Genomic DNA, 24,148 nt, shown 5'->3' on the forward strand with positions numbered 1-24,148 from the left:
GATGATCTATTGATACCAAAGAAGATTGTTGGAGCCATTGGGAAGCATTTAATGCTTGAAAGAGTCGGTGGTTTGTTTGAATATCTAACCTCTGCACTATCAATGGCTACTTTGGGATTGATTTCAATATAAGGGGATCCGTCTTATCTTCATTTTCGACTTGAACTTCAAGTTTCTATGAAGGAGGGATCGATCCCTCGAAGGGTGGGATTTCAAAACATTTTTGATATTTTAGAATGATATTAAATATTTGATAAATGTTATGAATATTTTTGTGAATATTCATTTATTCTATCTATATCTAGATTTGATGTAAATTAGATTGGATTAGGATTTAATCCATCTAATCTTTAAGTGTTATCTTCATCTTGTAAATTCTATCAAAATAAGGAGGTTATTTACCTATAAATAAACCCCCTAAGTTCATTTGTAAACACACACTTTAATAAGGTCTCTTTTCTCCCCCTAAATACTTTCTTTCTTCTTTTTAATTATTCTTTCAATTATCTTTATTTTTTTAAAGTTATTTTTCACAATACGTTATCAGCACGATTCTCTAATCTCTCACACTTAAGCTTCACAAAGTCGAAGTTTAATTTTTCTTCAGGTAATTTTTGTTTATTATCACTTTATTGTTTTGCCCAAATTTTACCAATTTATAATAAGTCAATTTCTAATTTTATATTAATTGTTTTTCATTAGTCAATTTATTGTTTTGCTTGCCAATTACGATATATTCTGTAATACTAGCATTTATGTTTTTTTTTTAAGCTATTACAATGTCAAATCTTATAAAGCTTGAATTTGTGGCTCTCGATATTACTAGTAAGAACTATCTATCTTGGATTCTAGATGCTGAAATCTATTTAGATGTTATGGGTCTTAGAGACAAAATCAAAGAAGAAAATAAAGCATCCAATCAGGATAAGGCAAAAGAGATGATTTTCCTTCGCCACCATCTTCATGAAGGATTAAAAATTGAGTATCTCACAATAAAAGATCCAGTCGATCTTTGGAAAAGTCTAAAAGAGAGCTATGACCACCAGAAAATAGTAATTCTACCAAAAGCTCATTATGATTGGATACATCTGCGATTGCAAGATTTTAAAACTATAAGTGAGTATAACTCAGCATTATACAGAATTAGTTCTAAACTAAAATTGTGTGGAGAAAAGGTGACTGATGCTGATTTGTTAGAAAAAATATTCTCTACTTTCACACCTCAAACGTGCTCCTACAGCAACTGATTTCATGTCTCCTTGTGGTTGAGGAAAATAACAAGCTATTGATGAAAAATCATGAATCTCGCCCAACTGGTTTTACTCCATTCCCTAAGACATCATTTAGAAATTCTGGCTGTGGTCATGGTTGTACTCGTGAACATGGAAAAGGTCATCATAATTATTGCAATTGTTGTGGTTACACAAATTATTGTTCTGATAATAAGAATATCCACCAGAAATGAATGAATAGTGAAGAGATACAAGAAAAAGACAAAGGTGGACAAAGTAAAAGGAATATAGAAAATGTTTGTTATCGATGTGGCATGAAAGGCCATTGGTCACGTACTTGTCATACACCAAAACATCTTATTGAACTTTATCAAGTATCACTAAAAGATAAAGGAAAAAATATTGAAACAAATTTTGTTGAAGATGATAGCCAAGTTGATATAACACACTTAGATGTTGCTAATTTTTTTGCTCACCTTGAAGGACGGATTGATCAGTTGATTGGTGATGGAAATCCTAATAATGAAATTTCTTAAATTATTTATTGATGTGTTTTAGTACAACTCTATTAAGAACTTGGTATGTTTAGTATAATTCTATTAAGAAGTTAATGTGTTTTAATATGTTTATTATGAAGATTTTTTTTATTTTAATAACAAAGTTTATATTTAGTGTTCTCTTATATAAGTTTCTTACTATATATGTTTTATTTTCTTGAAGAAAATATCGATATTCATCTCGTTAGATCCAAGATCAATGATAAAGATATATGTCAATAGATAGTGCTATAACGCACATTATATTTAAAGACAATAAATATTTTTCCCACTTGACAATGGAAGAAGCTAATGTTAATACAATATCTGGTAGTACAAGATTAATTAAAGGCTCTAAAAGAGCCAATATTTCACTACTTGGAGGAACAAAGTTTATAATAAAAGATGTTTTATTTTCGACTAGGTCTCAAAGAAACTTATTAAGTTTTAAAGATATTCGTTTGAATGGATATTATATTGAGACAACGAATGAAAAAAGATACTGAATATCTTTATATTACATCTATTATATTGGGTAAAAAATGTGTATTGGAAAAATTACCCGTTTTGTGCTCTAGAATGTACTACACAAAAATTAAAATGATTAAAACTTATGTAAACCGAAAGTTTACTGATAATTTTAATGTTTTACATGACCGGTTAGGCCATTCCAAATCAATAATGATGCGAAAAATTATTGAAAATTCATGTGGTCATCCATTGAAAAACCAGAAAATTTTTCAATCTAATGAATTGTCATGTGCTACATGCTCTCAAGGTAAATTAATTATAAAACCATAACCAGCTAAAGTTGGGATTGAATCCCCTATGTTTTTGGAACGTATTTAGGGTGATATATGTGGACCCATACATCCATCATGTCGACCATTAAGATATTTTATGGTTTTAATCAATGCATCAACAAAATGGTCACATGTGTGCTTGTTATCAACTCGCAATTTGGCATTTGCAAGATTACTTGCACAAATAATTCATTCGCGAGCACATTTTTCTGATTATGCAATCAAAACAATTCGTCTTGACAATGCTGGTGAATTTACATTTCAAGATTTTAATGAATATTGCATGTCTATTAGAATAAATGTTGAACAATCTGTTAGTCATGTTCATACACAAAATGATCTAGCAGAATCGTTTATCAAACGCCTTAAACTGATTGCAAGGCCATTACTTATGAAATCCAAACTCCCAATTTCTGCTTGGGGACATGCCATTTTGCATGCAACAGCACTTGTACTCATCAAGCCAACAAGTTATCATAAATTCCCCCCTATACAATTGGTTTATAGTTAGGAATCAAATATTTCTCATCTAAGAATTTTTGGATGTCCAGTATATGTTCCAATGGCTCCACCACAACGTACAAAGATGGGTCCTCAAAAGAGGTTAGGAATATAAGTTGGATATGAATCTCCATTTATAATTAAATATCTAGAACCCTCAATAGGAGATTTATTCACTGCAAGGTTTGCTGATTGTCATTTTGATGAAACAATTTTTTCAACATTAGGGAGAGAAAATAAGCAAATGGAAAAGGAAATATCTTGGAATACATTATCATTATCTAGTTTTGATCCTTGAACAAATCAATGTGAACAAGAAGTTCAAAAGATAATTCATTTGCAAAATATAGCAAATCAGTTGCCAAACGCATTTACTAACTTACAAAGAGTAATTGAATCTCATATACCAGCTATAAATACTCTAATCAAAATTGATGTAGGACAATTTGTTGTTGCTAATGAGTCTAAGACACGCCAGAAGCGTAGAAGACCAATCGGTTCGAAAGATAAAAATCCTTGAAAAAGAAAATGAGCAAATATTCAAAATGGTCAAGAAGAGGAAACAAAAACTCTAGAAGAGACCCTTAACATAATTTCAAAAGAAATTCAGGTACCTGAAATTAGTGAAAATGAAGAGATCTCAATAAATTATGTCATGACGAGAAAAATATGGAACCAAAATGAAATAAACGTCGATGATATTTTTGCATACAATGTAGTGCTCAATATTATGAAAGAAAATGAGGATCTTGAACCTACATCTGTTGAAGAATGTAGATATAGAAATGATTGGCCAATGTGGAAAGACGTAATCAAAGTGGAATTAAATTCACTTGCAAAACGTGAAGTTTTTGGATTTGTAGTTCGTACGCCAAATGGCATAAAACTAGTGGGATATAAATGGGTATTTGTACGCCAAAGCATGGCTTGTCACACAAGGTTTTACCCAAAAGCCTGGTATTGATTATAAAAAGACATATTCTCTTGTAGTGGATGCAATTACATTTAGATATTTAATTAGTTTGGCAATACATGAAAAGCTTGAAATACGTTTGGTGGATGTAGTTATAGTCTATTTATACGGCTCACTTGATAATGATATCTATATGAAAATTCTTGAAGGATTTAAGTTGCCTGAAGCACAAAATTTGAAATCCCAAGGGATTTATTCAATAAAAGTAAATAAATCTTTATACGGATTAAAACAATCCAGACGCATGTGGTATAATCGCCTTAGTGAATATTTGTCGAAAGAAGGCTATAAAAATGATCTTATATGCCTTTGTGTTTTTATAAAAAGATTTGGATCTGAATTTGTGATAATTGCTTTTTATGTTGATGATCTAAACATTATTAAAACTTTTGTAAAGTTATCAAAAGCCATGAATTATTTAAAGAAAGAATTTGAGATGAAAGACCTTGAAAAAACAAAGTTTTATTTAGGTCTTCAGATTGAACACTTAACAAATGAAATTTTTGTCCATCAATCTAATTATATAGTGAAAGTGCTAAAATGATTTTATATAAACAAAGCACATCCATTGAGTTCACCAATGGTTGTAAGATCATTAGATGTGAAAAAAGACTCTTTCCGACCTCGTGAGGATAATGAAGAACATCTTGGTCCTGACGTACCATATCTTAGTTCAATTGGAGCACTAATGTATTTTGCTAGCAATACACGACATGATATTTCATTTACTGTGAATTTATTAGTCAGATATAGTTCTTCTCCAACTCGAAAACATTGGAATGGAATTAAACATATACTTTGATATCTTTCAGGAACAATGGATATGGGCTTACATTATTCAAATGCATTAAAATCAGATTTAATTGGTTATGCAAATGCATGATATTTATTAGATCCACATAAAGCTCGATCCCAGACAGGTTACTTATTCACGTATAGAGGTACGGCTCTATCATGGCGTTCTGTAAAGCAAACTATAGTTGCTACTTCTTATAACCATACAGAAATTTTAGCAATTCATGAGGCAAGTCGTGAATGTGTCTGGTTAAGATCTGTAACTCAACATATTCGAGAAATGTGTGGTTTGTCAACTAAGAAAGAAATTCCAACAACATTATACGAGGATAATACTGCTTGCATAGCACAGTTAAAAGAATGATATATTAAAGGCGATCGAACCAAATATTTTTCATCAAAATTTTTTTTCACTCATGACTTCCAAGAAAAGGATGATATAAGTGTTCAACAAATTCGTTCAAGTGACAATCTAGCAGATTTGTTTACTAAAACCCTTCCTACTGCAACATTTGAAAAGTTGGCATAAAAGATTGGGATGTACCGTTTTAAAGATCTTAAATAATATAGTTGTCAAGGGGAGTAAAATACGCACTATACTCTTTTCCTTCATCAAGGTTTTTCCCACTGGGTTTTTCTTGATAAGGTTTTTAATGAGGCAGTATTTCATAAGCGTATTCTTGAAAAGAATTATGTACTCTTTTTCCTTCACTTGATTTTTTTTTCATGAGTTTTTTTTCCTTATAAGGTTTTAACGAGTCATATTCTTAATACAATGGATATTCAAGGGGGAGTGTTATGAATATTTTGTGAATATCCATTTATTTTATCTATATCTAGATTTGATGTAAATTAGATTGGATTAGGATTTAATCCATCTAATCTTTAAGTGTTATTTTCATCTTGTAAATTCTATCAAGATAAGGGGGTTATTTGCCTATAAATAGACCATCTCAGTTCATTTGTAAACACACACTTCAATAAGATCTCTTTTCTCCCCCTAAATACTTTATTTTTTCTTTTTAATTATTCTTTTAGTTATCTTTATTTGTTCTTTTAAGTTTTTTTTTCATAACAATAAATACATTAATTGAATTTTATTAATTATTCTAAAATTTTAAATTTTTTTGAGTTTGAAAGAAATTGTTTAAGGGATTTTGAATTTGAAAAATTCAAGATGGAATTTATTTGAGCAATTTTTATCATAATTTTTGTTATTTCAAAATAAGAATCAATTTAAAATTATTAATAAGATCATATTTTTCTTCTTTAGTCGTCTAATATAGATATAACATTGACCAACTAGATTTGACCTTAGAGGGAGAAAAACATAAAAAAAAAAAGAGAGATTGAGTTTTTTTAACAAAAAAAATTCACTTTTATATTTTAAATGTCTTAATTTTTTTATTAAATTAAATTTTATTTTTAATTTTCTTAATTTTCAAATCTGTTTTCAAAAAATATTTTTTTTATTTTTTAAAAAATTATAATAAAATACTAATTTGATTTTTTTATCCTTTGGTGGTTTCTTAAAAATAAATATTATTTGTCTTTAATTTTTGAATTTTGGCATAATACCCAAAAATGCTCTTAAATTATATAAAAAATTCAATACAACCCTTATACTTTCATTGTGTTCAATTAAGTCGTAATATTTTTTATTGTGGTGAATTAAGTCTTTATCACCAATTGTTGATTAACTTTGTTTGTCAAAATTACAATTATCAAGTTTAATGTCACATGTTGATGATATGACATGTTAATGTATCATTTTTAAAAAAACATTATTACGTAACAGATGACGTGATTAAAGATGTTACTAACTAGATTTTTTAGTTATTGATTTACCTTTTTCTTTTTGTGCAGTCACACATCTTAAAATTATTGATTCATATTTTATTAAACGTAATAAAAGAATAAGAGTTAAATTATTTTTTTTTATAATTGAGAACTTTTTTTTAATATTATACCTAAAATTTTTTAATAAATAAAAAGTATTTTTAATCAACATCAATGAATATTAATCTAAAACGATCAACTTTAAGTCAGCATTAATTAAAGGGGTCAATGCCACGACAATATATTTAATGAAAGCATGTTAATGGTGTTAACTATTGAAAGTATATGGAAGCAATTTGTATTAAAGATAGCAGATGGATTGAATTCAATATTTTTATACAAAGCAGGAACTTAATTAAGAATTTGACCAAAAAAGAAATGCATAACCAACACATTACGGACTTCAACTAATCAAGATTGTTATCGAGTTAAGTCGAGCCAATCGATATAGTACCAATCTTGATTCATTTACACCTTTAAGGATAAAATTAACCCAGGTTTAAGGAAATTATTATTGTTATTACTTTTTCAAAAGATTAATGTCTAAAACTTGATTTTTTTTTAAAAAAAAAATACTTTCTCATATGTGTAAAAAAACTAAGAAAAAGAAAAAAAGAAAAATAAAATAATAAAAAAGTGTCCAAATTAAAATTTCTGGAAAGGAAGTTGTAAATGTGCCTAAATTAGTAAAATCAGTTATTATAGTGACAATTTTGCGTTGATGGATTAGGGAGGAAATCATGTTTTTTCCTTTCTTTTCATTTTCTACTTCCCCCCCTCCTCGAATGGAAACTAGTGCTTTACAGTTCACTATCTTGGAAATTAGTCAACAAAAAGGTCATAAACAAGTAGAAAAAAGGGTTATTGCCATGCGTTAAGATTCCTATAAAGACATCAATTTAGTCAAAGTTGTCGCCTCGGCGGCCGCCTAAACAACGTGCTTGTTTGAGCTTCCCAACACACACAAAAAAGGACTTACACGTTTCCGTGTGATTGGTCAATTCGTTTGGATTACATATGGTTCGTAAACAAAATCTTGTAATTACTTCAATTAGGAGTAAGCAAATGGGTAGCTTGATCTACCATATTTAAAGATTAAATTGATTAAATATTTTTAAAAAATTGATCAAATATAAAAGAAGATTAAATTAATTAAATATCTAATTAGTTCGATCAGTTAGATTTTAGATTAATAGATTAAAATTTTATTTTTTTTCTAAATTATAATATTAAAATTTATAAACTTCATTTATTATTATAAAATAAACAAATAATCTAAACATTAAAAAATATAACATTTGTTCTTTTTTTTATTAAAAAAAAAGCTTTATTAAATACTAATTAAACAAAAAAAACTAATTCTCAATATATCCTTCATAAGAAAAGATTTAGTGTCTATGAGTGGCACATCATAAAATTCCGTAATCCTCCTTTATGGAGAAGCCTTTGTTTACTAAAAAGTCAACGAAAGTGTTTTATTTTCTAAATATGTGTTGTGTTTTGACTTCCCATTGACGCTGGAGTAGATGCTAGATAGCTTCAATCAAATCTGAATCTAAACATAGATGACTCATGGGGGAAATTATGGCTTGCACCACTAACTTGCTATCAACTTGGAGCTCTATTTTGTGATAACCTAATTCCCCAGCTAGGCTTAGACCCTTTACTCACATAATTATATTTTTTTGCATAAACTATTAAATTAACAATTAAAATTTAACATAACAAAAAATCAAAAATAATAAAGTTAACATCCATAAAATAAAACTATATAACAGAAGATCCTTAACCATCACAAATTATCAATTTGAATCCCCTCCTTGACTTGGCTTTTGACATTCACTCACATAGGCTATATCTAACAATTGAAAGAAAAATAAAAAATATAATTAGTATAATTTTTTTAATAACAAAGTAAAAGAAGACTAAAAATGAAAATTTATGTAAAAAGTCATAAAACTTAATATTTACCTCAATTGAATTGTAAAGATTGTATTTCTAACCTCTTCACTTATTAATGGTCAACAACGGAAATGGAATCCATAATCCTAATCTTCGACATCTCTAAAATGTATAAACAAAAAAGAATTAAAAGAAATAAAGAAATAATAATTGAAAAAATAGAAATGAAGTGAAATATTAAATATATATTATATTTTATATAAATTAAAAAATAATATATAGTATAATATTATATATATTAATATATATAAAAAATTAATTTGGTTTTTTATTGATTTGATCCAAAAATTTTAAAACTGAGAACTGATCAAAAAATCAATTACATCAAACATTTTGGACCAATTGACCCAATAAATTAATTAGACTGAACTGTTTTATCTAAATCGTATTTAGTTTTTTTTTTTTTATAATTAGAGAATGGAGATTTCGAACCATGTTCTATAGGTAGGGGGATAATATACCAATCAATGAACCAAATACTCGGATGCCAAATCGTATTTAATTTGAGTAAATAATTAGTCTAATGTAGTTTTCCTTTCTTGTACTTCAATCTGATTGAACAAGGAGAACTAAGTGTGGGTATGAGAATAGGAATAGTGGGTACTAATAGTTTTTTTAAAAAAAATTATAATTTTGTGAATTGTTAATTTTGAGGTTCGAAATTTTGTATGAATTAATTATATTATAATTTTAAATTAATTACGCATTTGGTATCTGAACTACAATGAATTTATCAGTTTAGCTGTTCAAATAAATAAATTCGCAATTAAATTTTCTATCTTTCGTCCCATTAGCTAATAGCACACTTTACCAATTTAGTTAATCAAACAAGTGACGTGACAATAAGTAACCAATAGAAGTTAGAATCGTGTGCATATTAAATTTTTTTTACCATGTTATCCATTTGACTAATAGAGTTTGTCTTATGTGCAAACGGTAGCAAAATTCAAATATTTAATTGCAAACTTGTTAATGATCTATTTTTCTTTCTTACAAAGAGAGAGAAAGATATATAGTTTTGCAAGTTGCAATGAAATCTAGAAATAAATTGTAGCTTCAAGTGCAACTTTGACAATGAGTTATGTAACACAAAAGGAATCAAGTTACTGGGGGATAATTGAGAGTGAGGGTCATGGATGATGAAACTCAAGAAGAAAAAATTGTAACTTATGATCTTCTCTGCCCCGTCAAATCTTCTTTTCTTTTTCCTTTTTGTTACTCTCTGTTGTTTTGTTAGGGTACAACTCAAATGACTAGCTTGTCTTGTTGCCCATTAACAGTTGTTGCCAATGATAATCCACTCAGCATCCACCTTTCTCTTTGAATATATGTAGTTTTTAGTTCAATATTTTTATTTTGTTTATGTTTTCGCCTCTTCTTTTTTAATGCAATATAATTTTTTTTTTAGGAGAAGCTAAAAGTTTAAACACAAATATTGAGTTCTAGACATTGTGAAATGTCATTAGTCAAATACAAACGTTATTGAGTAAAGAATAATTTAGATATAATGTTTTAAAAAGTTTTTAAATTATTTAAAAAAAATTATTAAATATAACCAAGTCTATGTATTTTTATTTGAATCAAATAAAATTTTATAATTAACGGTTGACTAACTATCAGTAGTCAAAATATAACTTATCATTTTTGTGTTTATGTGACATTAACGTGATAGATGAAAACTATTATATAATTATATCATCATGTCACAATAGTATATCACATCACTATTCACTATGATATGTCAATATAATACGTTAATATCACGTAACATAAACATTAAAAAATAATGATTTGACTAATAACAGTTAATTAACTCTTAATTATAACTCAAAATAAAAATATAAGAGCTTGATTGAACATAATAAAAGAATAAAGACTTATTTACATATTTTTAAATAAATTAAAATTTTTGTAAAATATTATACCAATAATTTATAATATTACAAGAATTAAAAGAATTGAAATTTTGACTTTTATGTATAGACAAAAGCAAAACTTTGCTTCTCCACCTGGAAGCATTTGTGTTTAAAAAAATTTACATGTTAACTTATTTGTTTATTTTAAACAGATTATACTATACTGCTTAACCACTTGGTTTTTTTTTTTTTTTTTTAATTTCTAGAATCTAGAGTGAGGGAATTAGAAAATATTATCTCCTGTCTTGCTTAGTTCTGTTGTTGAACAAGAAATAATTATATTAAATTGAATTATTTTTTGATAAGCATAGAGATCCATTAGGTCTTGATTAACACAATAGAAACTAAAGCTCTCCTCGTCCCATAAACCCAATAACTTTTGTCGGTCTTGATTAACTCAGCCTTTTTTTAGGCTTTGAATCAAATGTCAAAACCAAAGAAAAGGAACAAGGTTTTGATAGGACAGAACCAAAGACGTTTGGTGCACAAGCGCGGTTATGAGTCGGCTATACCCACAACTTTGTTATCTTTACATTGATATTCAACTATATTAGGTAACAAGTCATTTTCTTATTAGTGTATGAGATTTCCTTTTGGGTATGTGACAACCATTATGAAGGGGAGGCATATATTGACTAAACCTATGAAGAGATTTTTGTTCAACTCTTAATTCAAGTCCATACATGTTTAAGACTATTGACCTGGTTAGTTCAATTCGTAAGTAGGTGGTCTTTCGTGAATTTGATTCGTACAAATGATGATATATATATATAATTAATAATGATTTTTAATAGATAAATTGAAAATTAATCTATTAAATTAAATTATATGACTAATTAACCCAAAAGAACTTAAAATCTGGAAGGACGGGCTCAAAGTATTAGCATTAAATTAAATGTACTTGGGACCCAATTTGGCAATATCCTTTGAACCCGCCACCACCCCAACAGAGTAAAGCCAAGAAAATGACTTGTGATATTAATGGTACCAATTTTATGAAGTATATATATGGACTACACTTTGCCCCATAACATTGTCCAGTCATATTTCCTAAATACCGAATATTCCTTTTTCACAACTTGAGAATCAAATATCAACTATTTCTATTTTACTTTTATTTTTTTAATGAAATGAGCAATTCAATTTATTTCTTTTTTTTTTGAGAAGCAATTCAATTTATTTCTAATCTATAATTAAATATTGAGTACTAATTAATAATGTTTTTAGGATTTTGTTGATGGCTCAGCGTACAGGTCTTCGTTGCTGACTTCAACTGGTTTCGATCAGATTTATGTCGAGCTTGAACCGATTTATAATAATATTAAAATAATACCTTTTTATTATTATTTTTCATAAAAAGTCCTATAGTTAATATGATAAAATAATATTTCACAAATTGGATCGGCTCAAATTTTCTTAAAAGTTTAAACCTAAACTTGGGAGCTAGCCTACGTGGCAATTCAACCCACGAATAGAATAGCTACAGCATATCACCTTATAACTTTTTATTGCCTTAGAAATCTTAATTATAACTCAATTATTCCTATTAATTGTTTTATTGAATTTCAGACATTGAAGTCAACCTACAATTTAATATTTGGACCAACTTACAAGCAATTATTAACATTAACATGTTTGTTTACTTTTCAAAAAAAAAGAGAAAAAATGGATGCAGAAAGAAAGTTAATTTTAGTTCTTCATATTTGATATAAAAGATGAAAAAAAAAGTAAGATTATAATAGAAGAGTAAAATATCAGTATTTTTTTATTTTTAATTATAATTTTTATCTGAATTTATTAATTTTTTAAATAAATAATTTATTCTAAATACATAAACAATGTTAATGGGCAAGTGTGAAATATAAAAATACTTACTCTTTCTACTTCTTTCTCACTATTTTCTTTTTTTTTTTTCAAGCTAGTAGACGGTGGTCTAGGCTGGCCACCATGCGTTCCCCAAGGGAGGTACAGCCCCCCACCCTAACACTCCCTGGAGGAGTCAGTGTGGATCTCGCACCTAGGAAACCGCACCTCCCACAACCCCCCCGCCCCTCCCCCCCCCTACCAGACCCATTCTCTCTTACGGAGCATAGGGGAAGGCAGATCTAGCGGAAGTCGGATTTGGCATTCTCCGGCAAGAGCCGAATATGGCACCCTGATCGCTCGAAGAGGCAGGGGATAAAATTTTTTTAAATAAAAAAAATTATAATTTATATAGTATAATAATTTTTAAAATTAATAAAAAATAATTTTTTTTCAATATTATCACGTTATTAAATTAATAAAAATATTAATAATTTATTAACACTTGAATTTATATATCTCGCTAAATATATTCTTTTAGTAGGGGTTGTATATTTTAAAAATTAATAAATTTATATAAAATTGTCACTAAAATTAAGAAAATAAAGATATTTTACATTAAATAAAATGAGTAACTTAAGTAAAAATAAAATTTCATCTCAATTTGAAAAGATTAGATTTGCGAAGGAAAAAAAATACAAGTTTGTCCATTTTCCTTTCTTCCTCTTGGTTTCCTCTTACCAAAAGACGGAAAAGAAAAGAAACACTCATTTCTTCTTCTTCCCTCCTTCGTTCCATTTACGAAACATTGTGTGGGCTGATAAGCAATAACCGACAATGTCACAATCCATTTCCCATCCTAATGTGTATTTCCATATTTGTTACCAAATTTTGTTTCACAATTATTAAATTATATATTCTTTTTATTCTATGGAAACAATTTATTTATATAAATATCATACACAAATTTCATTCGTAAAATTACAACACTTTTAACAAACAAATGATACTCTTTAGGACCATCACCTAAGCTTTAACACATATATACTTAAAAAAATGAATGCTAAGTTCAATGAGTTAATCAAATATTTTACCTTAGGTATAATACTTTAAAAAATTTTAAATTATTGAAAAAAATTTTAAATTATGTGAAAAAATTTAAATAAATTCTTCGTCTTTTATTTTAATTAAATTTTTATATTTTTAATTTAAGTCAAATAGACTCTTATAATTAACGATTAATCAATTATCATTAGTCTAAACACCACTTATAATTTTTATATCCACATGACGCTAATATGGTATTTAGGTTAAGAGTAAAAATATCATATAATTTCGTTATCATGTCACATTAGCATATCATATCATCATCTATTATGATATATCAATGTACAAAATAACATATGTTTTAACTAAAGATAGTTAGTAGAGACTTATTTGATTCAAAGTAAAAATATGAAAATTTAATTAAATATAATAAAAAATAATAATTTATTTAAAATTTTATGAATAATTTAAAAACTTTTTTAAATATTATGTCTTTAATTTATTATACATTTTATTAAACTAATCTTTCATCCTAATCTTATAAAGATCCCTCATCAACACTAATTTCATAGATGTACATGATTATGAGATAACATATATCTTTTTGATTTAGGAGAGCATCCTTTGTAGTCCGGCATAATTTGAAATCCTATCTATCTAATTGTAGAAAACACGGAGCAACTTTCAACTTTCGAGTCTTTCTATCTCAAACGCCCAAAAACTCCGGGGTAGGGTGGGGATATACTCCAAAAAAGGAAATGAAAAGGACAAGGAAAACACGCCTCGCTCCACCCAAGCAAAAAATTTCCAACCAGTCTATATCTGCCACGTAAGCAAAACTGAACTCCACAGAAACCTAACCCTAGTTAAAAAGATCACCGCTCCAACAACTTAAAAATTCCACAAAACGACAATCGAATTCGCGTATTTATTCAGTTAGAGGCCAGCGAAGGCGGACACGGGAGCCTCTTCGCATTTCAGAGAAGGCCCAGAAAAAGAGAGAGAGAGAGAGGAGAGAGCTGAAAAGGTGTCGTTTTTGCGTTAAAAATGGCCGTATCCTCCTGTTCGTGTCCTCCTTGGGTTTTTAATGCTTATTCTTCATTCGAGTGCCGTTCCGATCCCGATTTCTCCGGTGCACCGATCGGCGACAAGCCTCGGGTTCGGCCCAGCCGACGGGTAACGGCGGCATCATTTTGTACTGGAGGAATCGGCGGCGGGGGTTTGTCGTCTCTGATCTTTCGTTTCCCGCCAAACTTCGTTCGCCAGCTCAGCATCAAGGCTCGCCGCAACTGTAGCAACATCGGTGTTGCGCAAATAGTCGCGGCTTCGTGGTCGAACAGTCCCGCCTCAGGTTCCCCTTCCTCAGCGGCGGCTGCTGCTCAGGCAGCCACAGCCGCCACCGTCCACGTTTCTGATGACGTGGCGGTTGTACAAGGTTGTAATGACAACGGTAGTGTACAGATTGGGGGTTCAGATAATTCAACGACATCCTTTTTGAGCTCCGATGGGAGCATCGCGGTTCATGCTGGTAAATAAACTAATTAATTTTAATTTTTAATTCCATCGAATTATTTTATTTATTTATGTTTTCTTTTAAAAAGTTTCTATTTTGAAGGAAAGGAAAGGATAGCGATATTTGTGGTTTTTATGGATTTATGTTTAGGAGATAATTAATAATTTAAAAATTACAGTAATATGTGGATATAATTTAAGATTCGTTTTATCCAGATTTGATGATTAATTAGTAATGATTTAATTATAATTTCCTAAAAATACGTTATTTTCTGTCATTAATCCTTACATTTACATGGAAAATAAGATTATGAAGCCTTTTCTTATTATTTGTTTAATAATTAAAAACTTAATGGATTTTGCGCTATCTTTTTTTTTTTTTTCCTGCAGGTGAAAGATTAGGTCGGGGTATAGTTACTGATGCAATTACTACTCCAGTGGTTAATACTTCTGCTTACTTCTTTAAGAAAACTCAGGAGCTTATTGACTTCAAGGTATAATAATAATAAGAGCCTTAATGAATCGGTTGTCTTCATAGTTAATGTTTGCATTGATTTAATGGTTTACTTCTCAAGGTTTCTATTGAAATAAATATCTTGGTTCATTATATGTTAAATCGCCATAGTCAGAGTCAAAGATGAAATGTCACCTTTTTTTTTTTTTTGGTGCATGAAATATCACCTTGTTAGTGTTTGCCAAAATACAATCTGAAAGATGTCTTATTTTTATTATTCTTATAAGGAGTGATGAAGTAATGAAATGTCTTAAAAGCATTTGATGGTTGACCTGGAGATTATATTGCATTAACATTTGTGTGATCTTGTCATAGGAGAAACGCCATAAAAGTTTTGAATATGGACGGTATGGAAATCCGACGACAGTGGTTGCAGAAGAGAAGATAAGGTCCGGTTGTCTCTCTTTTTTTCTCATTTTTAATAGTCTTTTTTGTTAAATTAAATGGCTTTTGCTTGTGTCTCGAATCTTTGTTGTTGAAACATTTTTAAGCTGATCTTTCTTTGTTTCAGTGCACTTGAGGGTGCTGAATCGACCCTAATTGTGGCATCTGGAATGTGCGTTAGCACAGTCATGCTGATGACATTGGTTCCTGCTGGTGGGCATATTGTGACAACAACAGATTGCTACCGGAAGACTAGGATATTCATCGAGACAATTCTGCCTAAAATGGGAATCTCAGTATGGCTTCAAATTTATTATTGTTAATCTTTTGGTAGGGTTTTGTATAATTTTCTATGGTGATCTAATCACCATAATGATAAGATTACCTAGGTGATTTGATCACCCTAAATAATTTCTAACAATAATATTGGTGCACCTACAGTAAGATAGTTTTTAGAGCAAAAGTTTACACCTGTCCCCATTATTTATTGGGTTTCCTTTTGTTATAAATGGGAAGTGCAGTTGCGATAATAATCGAATGCTGCTTGTAGCAAGTTCCAATGCTTGCCTTGCTTAAATGTTTATATTTCTAGTGTTATACGTGTTGCAATATCTTGAAAATTTGGTGTTATTTTCTAATTGAGTTTTGGTTGTCATCCAATGTGCAGGCTACTGTTATTGACCCTGCAGATGTGGATGGCTTGGAGGCTGCACTGAACAAGAATAAAGTCAGTAGCGTAGAAAGTGGTTCCATTGTTCTGCTAGATTTATTTTTTTATGTTTATTTTGGAAATGACAGTTCATCCTGAGTTGAAAGTGCATTATGATTCCATACAGGTTTCTCTTTTCTTTACTGAGTCTCCAACAAATCCGTTCCTCAGATGTGTTGACATAGAAAAAGTTTCAAAGCTGTGTCACAGCAAAGGAGTACTTGTCTGCATTGATGGTACCTTTGCTACACCTCTTAACCAGAAGGTGCTGGCCCTTGGTGCTGATCTTGTTTTGCACTCTGCAACAAAATTCATTGGGGGCCACAATGATGTAAGCACTTGCTCTTGTTAGTCTAGTCAGTTTGAAATAAGTTCTCCTTTCATGTGTGCATTATCATTAATTCAAGCAATAAACTAGGGTAATTCTTCTTGCTACAGGTTCTGGCTGGTTGTGTTAGTGGTTCTGAGAAGTTGATTACTGAAATTCGTACTTTGCATCATATTTTGGGCGGTACTCTCAACCCGGTTAGTTGTCCTGAATCTTGATTAAGCAGTTTCATGGTGTATTTCATCTCAAACTGTATGTATTTGTTTGTCTGCCTTGAGTAGATTTATTTGGTAATTCTAATCAGTTAAGAGGACTATATCGTTAGGTGGTATTAGTTGAACTTCTTGTCTAAGAAGAATGTGTTTTTTTGTTTCAAGAATGATGTTTTAATGACTTCCACCTTACTTTTCTGAAGATTTGCGCCCTAATTTTTCTCCATTGTAAGTTGCATGGTTCACAAAGTAATATGTTGTTTCTATGTTTAACAGAATGCTGCGTACCTGATCATCAGAGGCATGAAGACACTGCATCTTCGTGTACAGCAACAGAATTCAACAGCATTGAAGATGGCCAAAGTTTTAGAGGCTCATCCTAGGGTACAACTGACATTCCCTTATTCTATTCTTGTTTATGTATGTTTCATTTAATGCAACTCAATTTAAGAACCGGAACATGGTAAACTAAATAAAAAAGGGATGGGAATACTGAAATCAATTTAAAGTGTGCATGTGAGTTAAGTTGGGTGCTGTTGGATTTTAGTGTCTCAATGAACAATTCTTTCCATTATTTGGTTGTTCCCAACATTTGGTGTCATCCCTATGCATGTCTTGAACTTCCTGGAGAGGAATCTGGTTTATTTTCAAAGAATCTGATAGTGCATCTGGTTCCCGCTGGGAATATTTCCTCGATTGTTGGTATCATATGTTGTATTTGCATGGGATTACTGGTCGAGTGACCTTCATCAAGCTTTTGATGTCGTCATATTTTGAAACCATTCAGAATTCATTTGATTTATCATTTCTTACTTTTTCTAACTTTGGCCTTATTTTCGTAATCTTTTGGCGTATTAAATGTCAATGGTAGGTGAAACGCGTCTATTATCCGGGCTTGCCAAGTCATCCTGAACATGAAATTGCCAAGCTGCAAATGACCGGCTTTGGTGGTGTGGTCAGTTTTGAGGTTGGTATTATTTAACTACTTTAACCTTGTAACTGGAAATTCATCTTTAATCTGTGTTGTTCCATTTGGTGTAATTCATGCAAAAATTGCTCAAAATTAACATCTTCTAAATCATTCAGGTGGATGGAGATTTGATGACCACCATCAAGTTTGTTGATGCATTGAAGATACCATACATTGCCCCATCCTTTGGTGGATGTGAAAGCATTGTGGATCAGCCAGCTATAATGTCCTATTGGTATGGCATTATTTCTCTATACTTGTGTTCCGCACTGCTTGCGTTTATCTGTCTAGGCAACAGCTCAACCTTTGGACTGAGTTTTTATTGTTTGGATTTGGGGGAAGGGGATTTGAGCTCTGTATTTACTCTTTTAAGCAAGGGATCATGCATCAATTAATGAGTCAAATGCATGGGGTGCTTGTTGATAGATTGAGATCGAGGAGAGAAAAATGCAGTAACAGTAGGGGATTTAGAGAAAGATGCATGACATATAAAGCAATAAGAACATAATTGACCCTATATATCTAATGCACTATAAGCTTTGCTACTGTTATAGTAGTAAAAAAATGGGTAGATCCAAATTATTATCATGGTTAGCAGTGACAGTATGTTGTTGTTTGGGGGATGGTTCTGAAACTGCAGTAATCATTTTGTGCGTTATGAAACAGGGATCTTACTCAAGCTGAGAGGCGTAAGTATGGAATCGAGGATAACTTGGTCCGATTTAGCTTTGGAGTTGAAGACTTCGAAGATTTGAAGGCTGATATACTCCAGGCCCTGGAAACCATATAAAGGCGTGCATTCCCTGCCCTTATATATAAATTTTCCGACTCTTAGTTACAAACCTTGTGGTCTGGTCAAGTTATTTTGGTGTTTCAATTGGCATTGATCTCCAAAGTTTTCTGTTGTGTTTCAATTGGGCAGCTCATTGCTTGAATGAAGTAATGATCTCTTGAATAATTTGCAATTTTATTTAATGCTTGTTCTCAATGCGATGCGGATTTTGATGAAGTAATCAAAACTGAAAAAGAAAAAGCAAGCTCAAGGAGGAATTTCAGTTCATGGTATTGGTGTTGCTCCAACTGTCTGGCTTTGCAAAATGAATTGGTTGAGTCAAATTCCAACTAAGTTATTCAAGTCAAACCAAGTGGTAAAATTCAAGAAAATGTTCTTAGCAAAGGACCCAAGGTAATCAAGAAAGTGACACCCGCTCATTTTTTATAGAGATAATAAAAAAAACCAAGGAAAAGAACAACAATTTATTTTTTAAGAAAACTTTTGTTAATCATGTTTGGCCTGCAAATAATAATTATAATAATAATAATAATAATGGTAAATGAAAGAAATTAAAGAGAAAAAAAAAAAGAGTGTGTTGGTGCTTGATGCCTGACATTTGTCTTGAACTTTTAACAAACAAACAAACAAACAAGCTCAAAAGAAAACTTAAAATCCTAAAGGTTTCCCTTTTTTCTTTGTAATAAAAAAATTGGCAAAAATGCAAAGAAAAAGACGACTTGATATTTAGAATTAGAAGCCAATTTAGTAAGTATTTACTATTTTTATTTATTTATCGTCATCTTTATCCATTTTCCATTATGAGATTCCAAATTCCTGCTTACCCTTCAAGATTCCCTCCCCTTTCTCATTTTCTCACCCCTCTACTTCACTTGAAACCAAGCATACTAAAACCCAAAGAATATCTTCATCGTGATTGTCCAAACAAACCCAAAAAAAAAAAAAAAATCCAGTTTTCAATGAAATTCGGCAAAGAGTTCAAGGCCCATCTAGAGGAGACTCTACCCGAGTGGAGGGACAAGTTCCTATGCTACAAACCCTTGAAGAAACTCCTTAAAAACCTTCCTCAAACCCCGACCCTTGATCCTCATCTCCCACATGATCAACGACCCGTATTTGCTGACACCACCAACACTGCTGTTACGACCGTTGATCATGATCATCAACAGCCTCCGGTTGATTTGCAAGATTGGTTTGTGAGAATTCTGAATGAAGAGCTTGAAAAGTTCAATGATTTTTATGTTGATAAAGAAGAAGATTTCGTTATTCGCTTTCAGGTTCTTCCCTTTTTACTCTCTCTTTTATCTTCACCTTTTTTGGGTAGCCGTGACATTTCGTATTGCGAATGAGGAAATGAGTTATTGGGGTTTTCTTAATTTTTCCATTCAATGGGGAGTTTTTCTTTTGGGCTTTTTTTTTTTGGATTATTATGAGAATGAAGTTAAATTTTGCCTCTAGATGACATGAAGCGAAAATTAAGTAAACTTGCAGCAGTTAAGTTTTTTTTTTTTTTTGCTTTATAGATTGTTAAGTTTCTGAAAATTTAGGAAGTGCAATACTACGGTAGTGGAAGCAAGTTTGAAGTGTCAATGAGAGTTGAGAAACCCTGATTGTTGGTATAGGTAAAATAGTGAGGATATGAGAGTTATAACTTCCAAGACAATGTTTCAATGCCCTTGGTTCCTCTGTGATATACTTGTCTTTTGAATTTGTGCTCAAAAGTTCCTATTTTGGCATGCAATTTATAAAGAAATTGTTCATGAATGATGAAACTTAATGCGAGCTTTAAAATTTTCAAGTAATATGGCATCAGGAATCAGTGCTGGATAGTGTGAATCAGATATCTCTGGGAGTTTATAACTAAATGATGTTGCTTGCATCTGAGTTCTGACATAAGTTTTTGTAACCTATCTATAATTTGAGTATTCACCTTCTGTTAAGCTGATAGGACAGGAATATTATTGGTATCTCATCATTATACAGATGTCTTAAAATGTTGTTACTCTTATAACAGTTTAATATTGTGTTTCATGAGCAGTTTACATAGGTAACATCGTCTCTCACAATGATTCTAAAGTGATTTAGTCCTCTGAAATCTACTCAAGTCATTAAAGAAACCTGAATTGGTCATTGTGCTTGATATGCCTTGACCTCAAGTTCATCTTTTGTTATTTAAGGTGGCTCTACCTGCTTATCGAACCGATTTTAACTCAATAAGCACTTCTTTCATCCCCACCCTCATCATGGTCTTCTTATTCCTGAAGTGTAAATCGCCAGTAAATCGTTTAGATCTGTTTTAATTTTCTTTTAATCAGAATGTGGTTTTTCCTTCTATGTTGTAGTTGTCATTTATCGCACCAAAACAAGGGTTTGAAGTCTGTGATCTAGTATATAAAAATCAGTGATCTTCTGTAATTGTTTCTAAGTAGTTTATTGAGTTCTTTTGGTTTAGGTTCTGGTGCTTGAGAATATGAATTTGTATAAGCATTGTTCTGTATGCCTTTTAGATGCCGAGTATAATAATCCCCTTCATTGGAGGCATGGACTGTTCAGTGTAGAGTTATGCGGATGCTCATTAATGTTTTATTTTGTAATTTTTTAGTTCAACTATAACTGTATAACAGGAGCTGAAGGAGAGAATTGAACAAATTAAGGAGAGCAGTGGAAAGGGTGGAGTTATTACATCGGAGAGTGAATTTAGTGAAGAAATGATGGATATTCGCAAGGATCTTGTCATAATTCATGGGGAGATGGTGCTTCTCAAAAATTACAGTTCCCTCAATTTTGCAGGTATAGTGGTTACATCATCAATTTCTTTCTACTATATGGATCTGTCAGTTTCTAAACCATTTCTACATTTCTGCTTAATAGGGCTTGTTAAAATTTTAAAGAAGTATGATAAACGAACAGGGGGACTGTTGCGACTACAGTTCACCCAACTTGTCCTTCGCCAGCCTTTCTTCACGACAGAATCTCTTACAAGGCTAGTCCATGAGTGTGAGGCAAATCTTGAGCTTCTCTTTCCACTGGAAGCAGAAGTCATTGAATCTACCACACAAGGAGAACCGAATTCACCATCAAATAACACTGCAAATCATTCGCTGGATGCTTCATCAACTCTGGGAGAGGGAACCTTGGATATATATCGTAGTACTCTGGCAGCAATGAAAGCAATACGTGGCCTTCAAAAGGCAAGCTCCACGTACAATCCATTATCATTCTCAGCTCTCCTTAAGAACCAGGATGGTGACAGTGGTGCTGTAACAGCAGAAAACTCTGCTTCAAACACTTCAGCCACTTTGCAAAAGGGCGAGGAGGCTGATAAAGAGGATGCGCAATCTGTGCAACATCGCTAGTTTTTCCTTTTTCTTGGCTACTTTTAGTTTTTATTTTTGTTTTATATGTTGGAACAACTGACAAATGAATAATGTGTTGGAAGCTGTGTTTTACAAATCAGTTTCACGTTATATAAGTTGGGTTAAAAATTAAGGTAGCGTTAATCTGAAAAAGATTTTTTGGAATGTTTTACATTGAGAAGTCTAGGGGAGTAGGGGGATTTTGGCTTTAGACCTTGACCTTCCCAATGTTGGCAAACAGTTGCTTGGTCAAATGCAATTTCGGTTGACATTTTCCAAGTGGTTCAAAGGTCCAAGCATGTGGATGTGTCATAGATTGCAGTTCAACGCATTAGAGGAGGTCTTAGGGTGTTTTGGAGTGTCGGCATATGAGGAAGTATTGTTGGGAGAGAACCCTCGCTTGGTAGCGCGAAACAGATGCAAGCTGCATAGCAGGAGTGCGTAACACTGGCCCCTGGGTGAGCCAGCTTGCACAGTGCTCAAGCAGATTACCTATGGGCAGCCCAGACGAGCTAGACTGCCTAGAAATCAGACCAGCTCACCACTGTAGCCCCTGTAATGGCTTGAACTACCTGAATTTGAAATGTTTCGCCTAAAATTGTCTTGTCCAGTCATTATGAATCTTGGGGGAAATTTTGATTATAAATAGCTCTTGTTAATTATTTATACAGCTAATGACTTAATGAATACAAGTTTTTCACTCTCAAATACTCTCTAGTTCTCTTTTCTCCTTTCTTTTCTTCAATCTTCTGCTGCATGCTTGTTTGATGGCCTAAGGCTTAGTGCTGTTGTGTGTGTGTGCGCTTGCTTGCTGACCAAAACCTTGTGCTGTTGTGTGGGTGTGTTGTGAGCCTGCTGACCAGAAGCCTTGTGCTGTTGTGTGTGTGTGTGTTGAGTGCTTGTTGGGCTGGAGCCTAGTGTTAAAGTAGGTGTGCTTGCATTGCATATTGCATATTGTGTGCTTATTGATCCTAGTGACCTTGAAGATTAGCTAGTAGGCATATCTTAGGTTGACTTGAGTTTCGGAACCGAGTTAAGGGATGAATCTAAGACAACACTGTTGGGTGGTCTAAAGAACCACCACGTGATAGGTGGTATCAAAGCAGTTGCAATCAGTTGCTAGACAGTTAGTTGTTGGGTTAATTGCGATCAGATTGCAAGCCATAGTTTGCAAGCTTTCTAGAAGGTGATCTGAGGTGAAAAAAATGACTACTAGTGGGTCAAGCTTGCTAGACCCAGTGCTCGAGGGAAGGGAAACTCGTGCCGGTCGGAGGGGTAAGTCTACCTCCCAAGACTTTATTTCTGCTCTCGACGCTAAGTTGTCCAGGGTGGAAGCGACAGTAGGCGAGATGCTAGTTCGCCTTGATGTGTAGGAGGAGCACATGGATGAGCTCAATGCTCAGGATGAGGAGCTCAAAGGGGAGGTCCAAGAAGTGGTGAGGGAGACCCTTGAGACTATGACAGAGAGAAACGCTCAGCTTGAGAACGTGTTGGATATCTTGAGGCGTGAAATGGAGGAATTGAGTGCAGAAGTCTGCACGACAAGAACCGAGGGTGGCTAGGGGGCTGCCACACAACTAGAGGTGAGGCTTGAAGTGCTTAAGTCGAGAGATTTCTGCGATCGGAGGGATGCCAAGGAAATTGATAACTTTCTCTGGGGGTTGGAGCAGTTCTTCAAGGCCACTGGTATTGCTACTGATGACCACCAGATCATCGCGACATCTATGTATTTGCGAGATACAACACTGCTTTGATGGAGGAGGTGGTGTGATGATAGCTTAAGAAAGCGCCGGTTCTCACATGGGCCAATTTCCATAGTGAGTTACGAAAACAGTTCTACCCGGAATATTAGAGCTGGCAATTCGTGTTTTTGTATCTTAAACGTGTCAGACACGATTAGACACGAAACACGTTAAAGTTAAACATGAACACGACATGAATACTATTTGTCTTAAATCTGAAA

General features: G+C 32.1%; 2 protein-coding genes across 2 annotated transcripts; both read left to right on the top strand.

Annotated features, from left to right (window-relative positions):
* The first annotated feature begins 14,346 nt into the window (after positions 1-14,346).
* Positions 14,347-19,096, top strand: MTO1 (Pyridoxal phosphate (PLP)-dependent transferases superfamily protein). Its single transcript, XM_007032541.3, has 11 exons — positions 14,347-14,935; positions 15,310-15,413; positions 15,749-15,822; positions 15,945-16,113; positions 16,485-16,544; positions 16,654-16,857; positions 16,965-17,051; positions 17,343-17,450; positions 17,938-18,033; positions 18,153-18,271; positions 18,703-19,096. Exons 1-11 carry the CDS (start codon positions 14,455-14,457, stop codon positions 18,824-18,826), a joined length of 1,626 nt encoding a protein of 541 aa, XP_007032603.2. The 5' UTR covers positions 14,347-14,454; the 3' UTR covers positions 18,827-19,096.
* A 495-nt stretch (positions 19,097-19,591) lies between these two features.
* SPX4 (SPX domain-containing protein 4) lies at positions 19,592-22,318 on the top strand. The gene is made up of 3 exons (XM_018120380.2): positions 19,592-20,106; positions 21,454-21,619; positions 21,701-22,318. The coding sequence occupies exons 1-3, from the start codon at positions 19,630-19,632 to the stop codon at positions 22,183-22,185; spliced, it is 1,128 nt and encodes a 375-aa protein (XP_017975869.2). The 5' UTR covers positions 19,592-19,629; the 3' UTR covers positions 22,186-22,318.
* The last annotated feature ends 1,830 nt before the right edge of the window (positions 22,319-24,148 follow it).

This window comes from Theobroma cacao, chromosome 4 (genome assembly GCF_053813885.1).
Source record: "Theobroma cacao isolate CCN51 chromosome 4, ASM5381388v1, whole genome shotgun sequence".
NCBI lineage: Eukaryota > Viridiplantae > Streptophyta > Magnoliopsida > Malvales > Malvaceae > Theobroma > Theobroma cacao.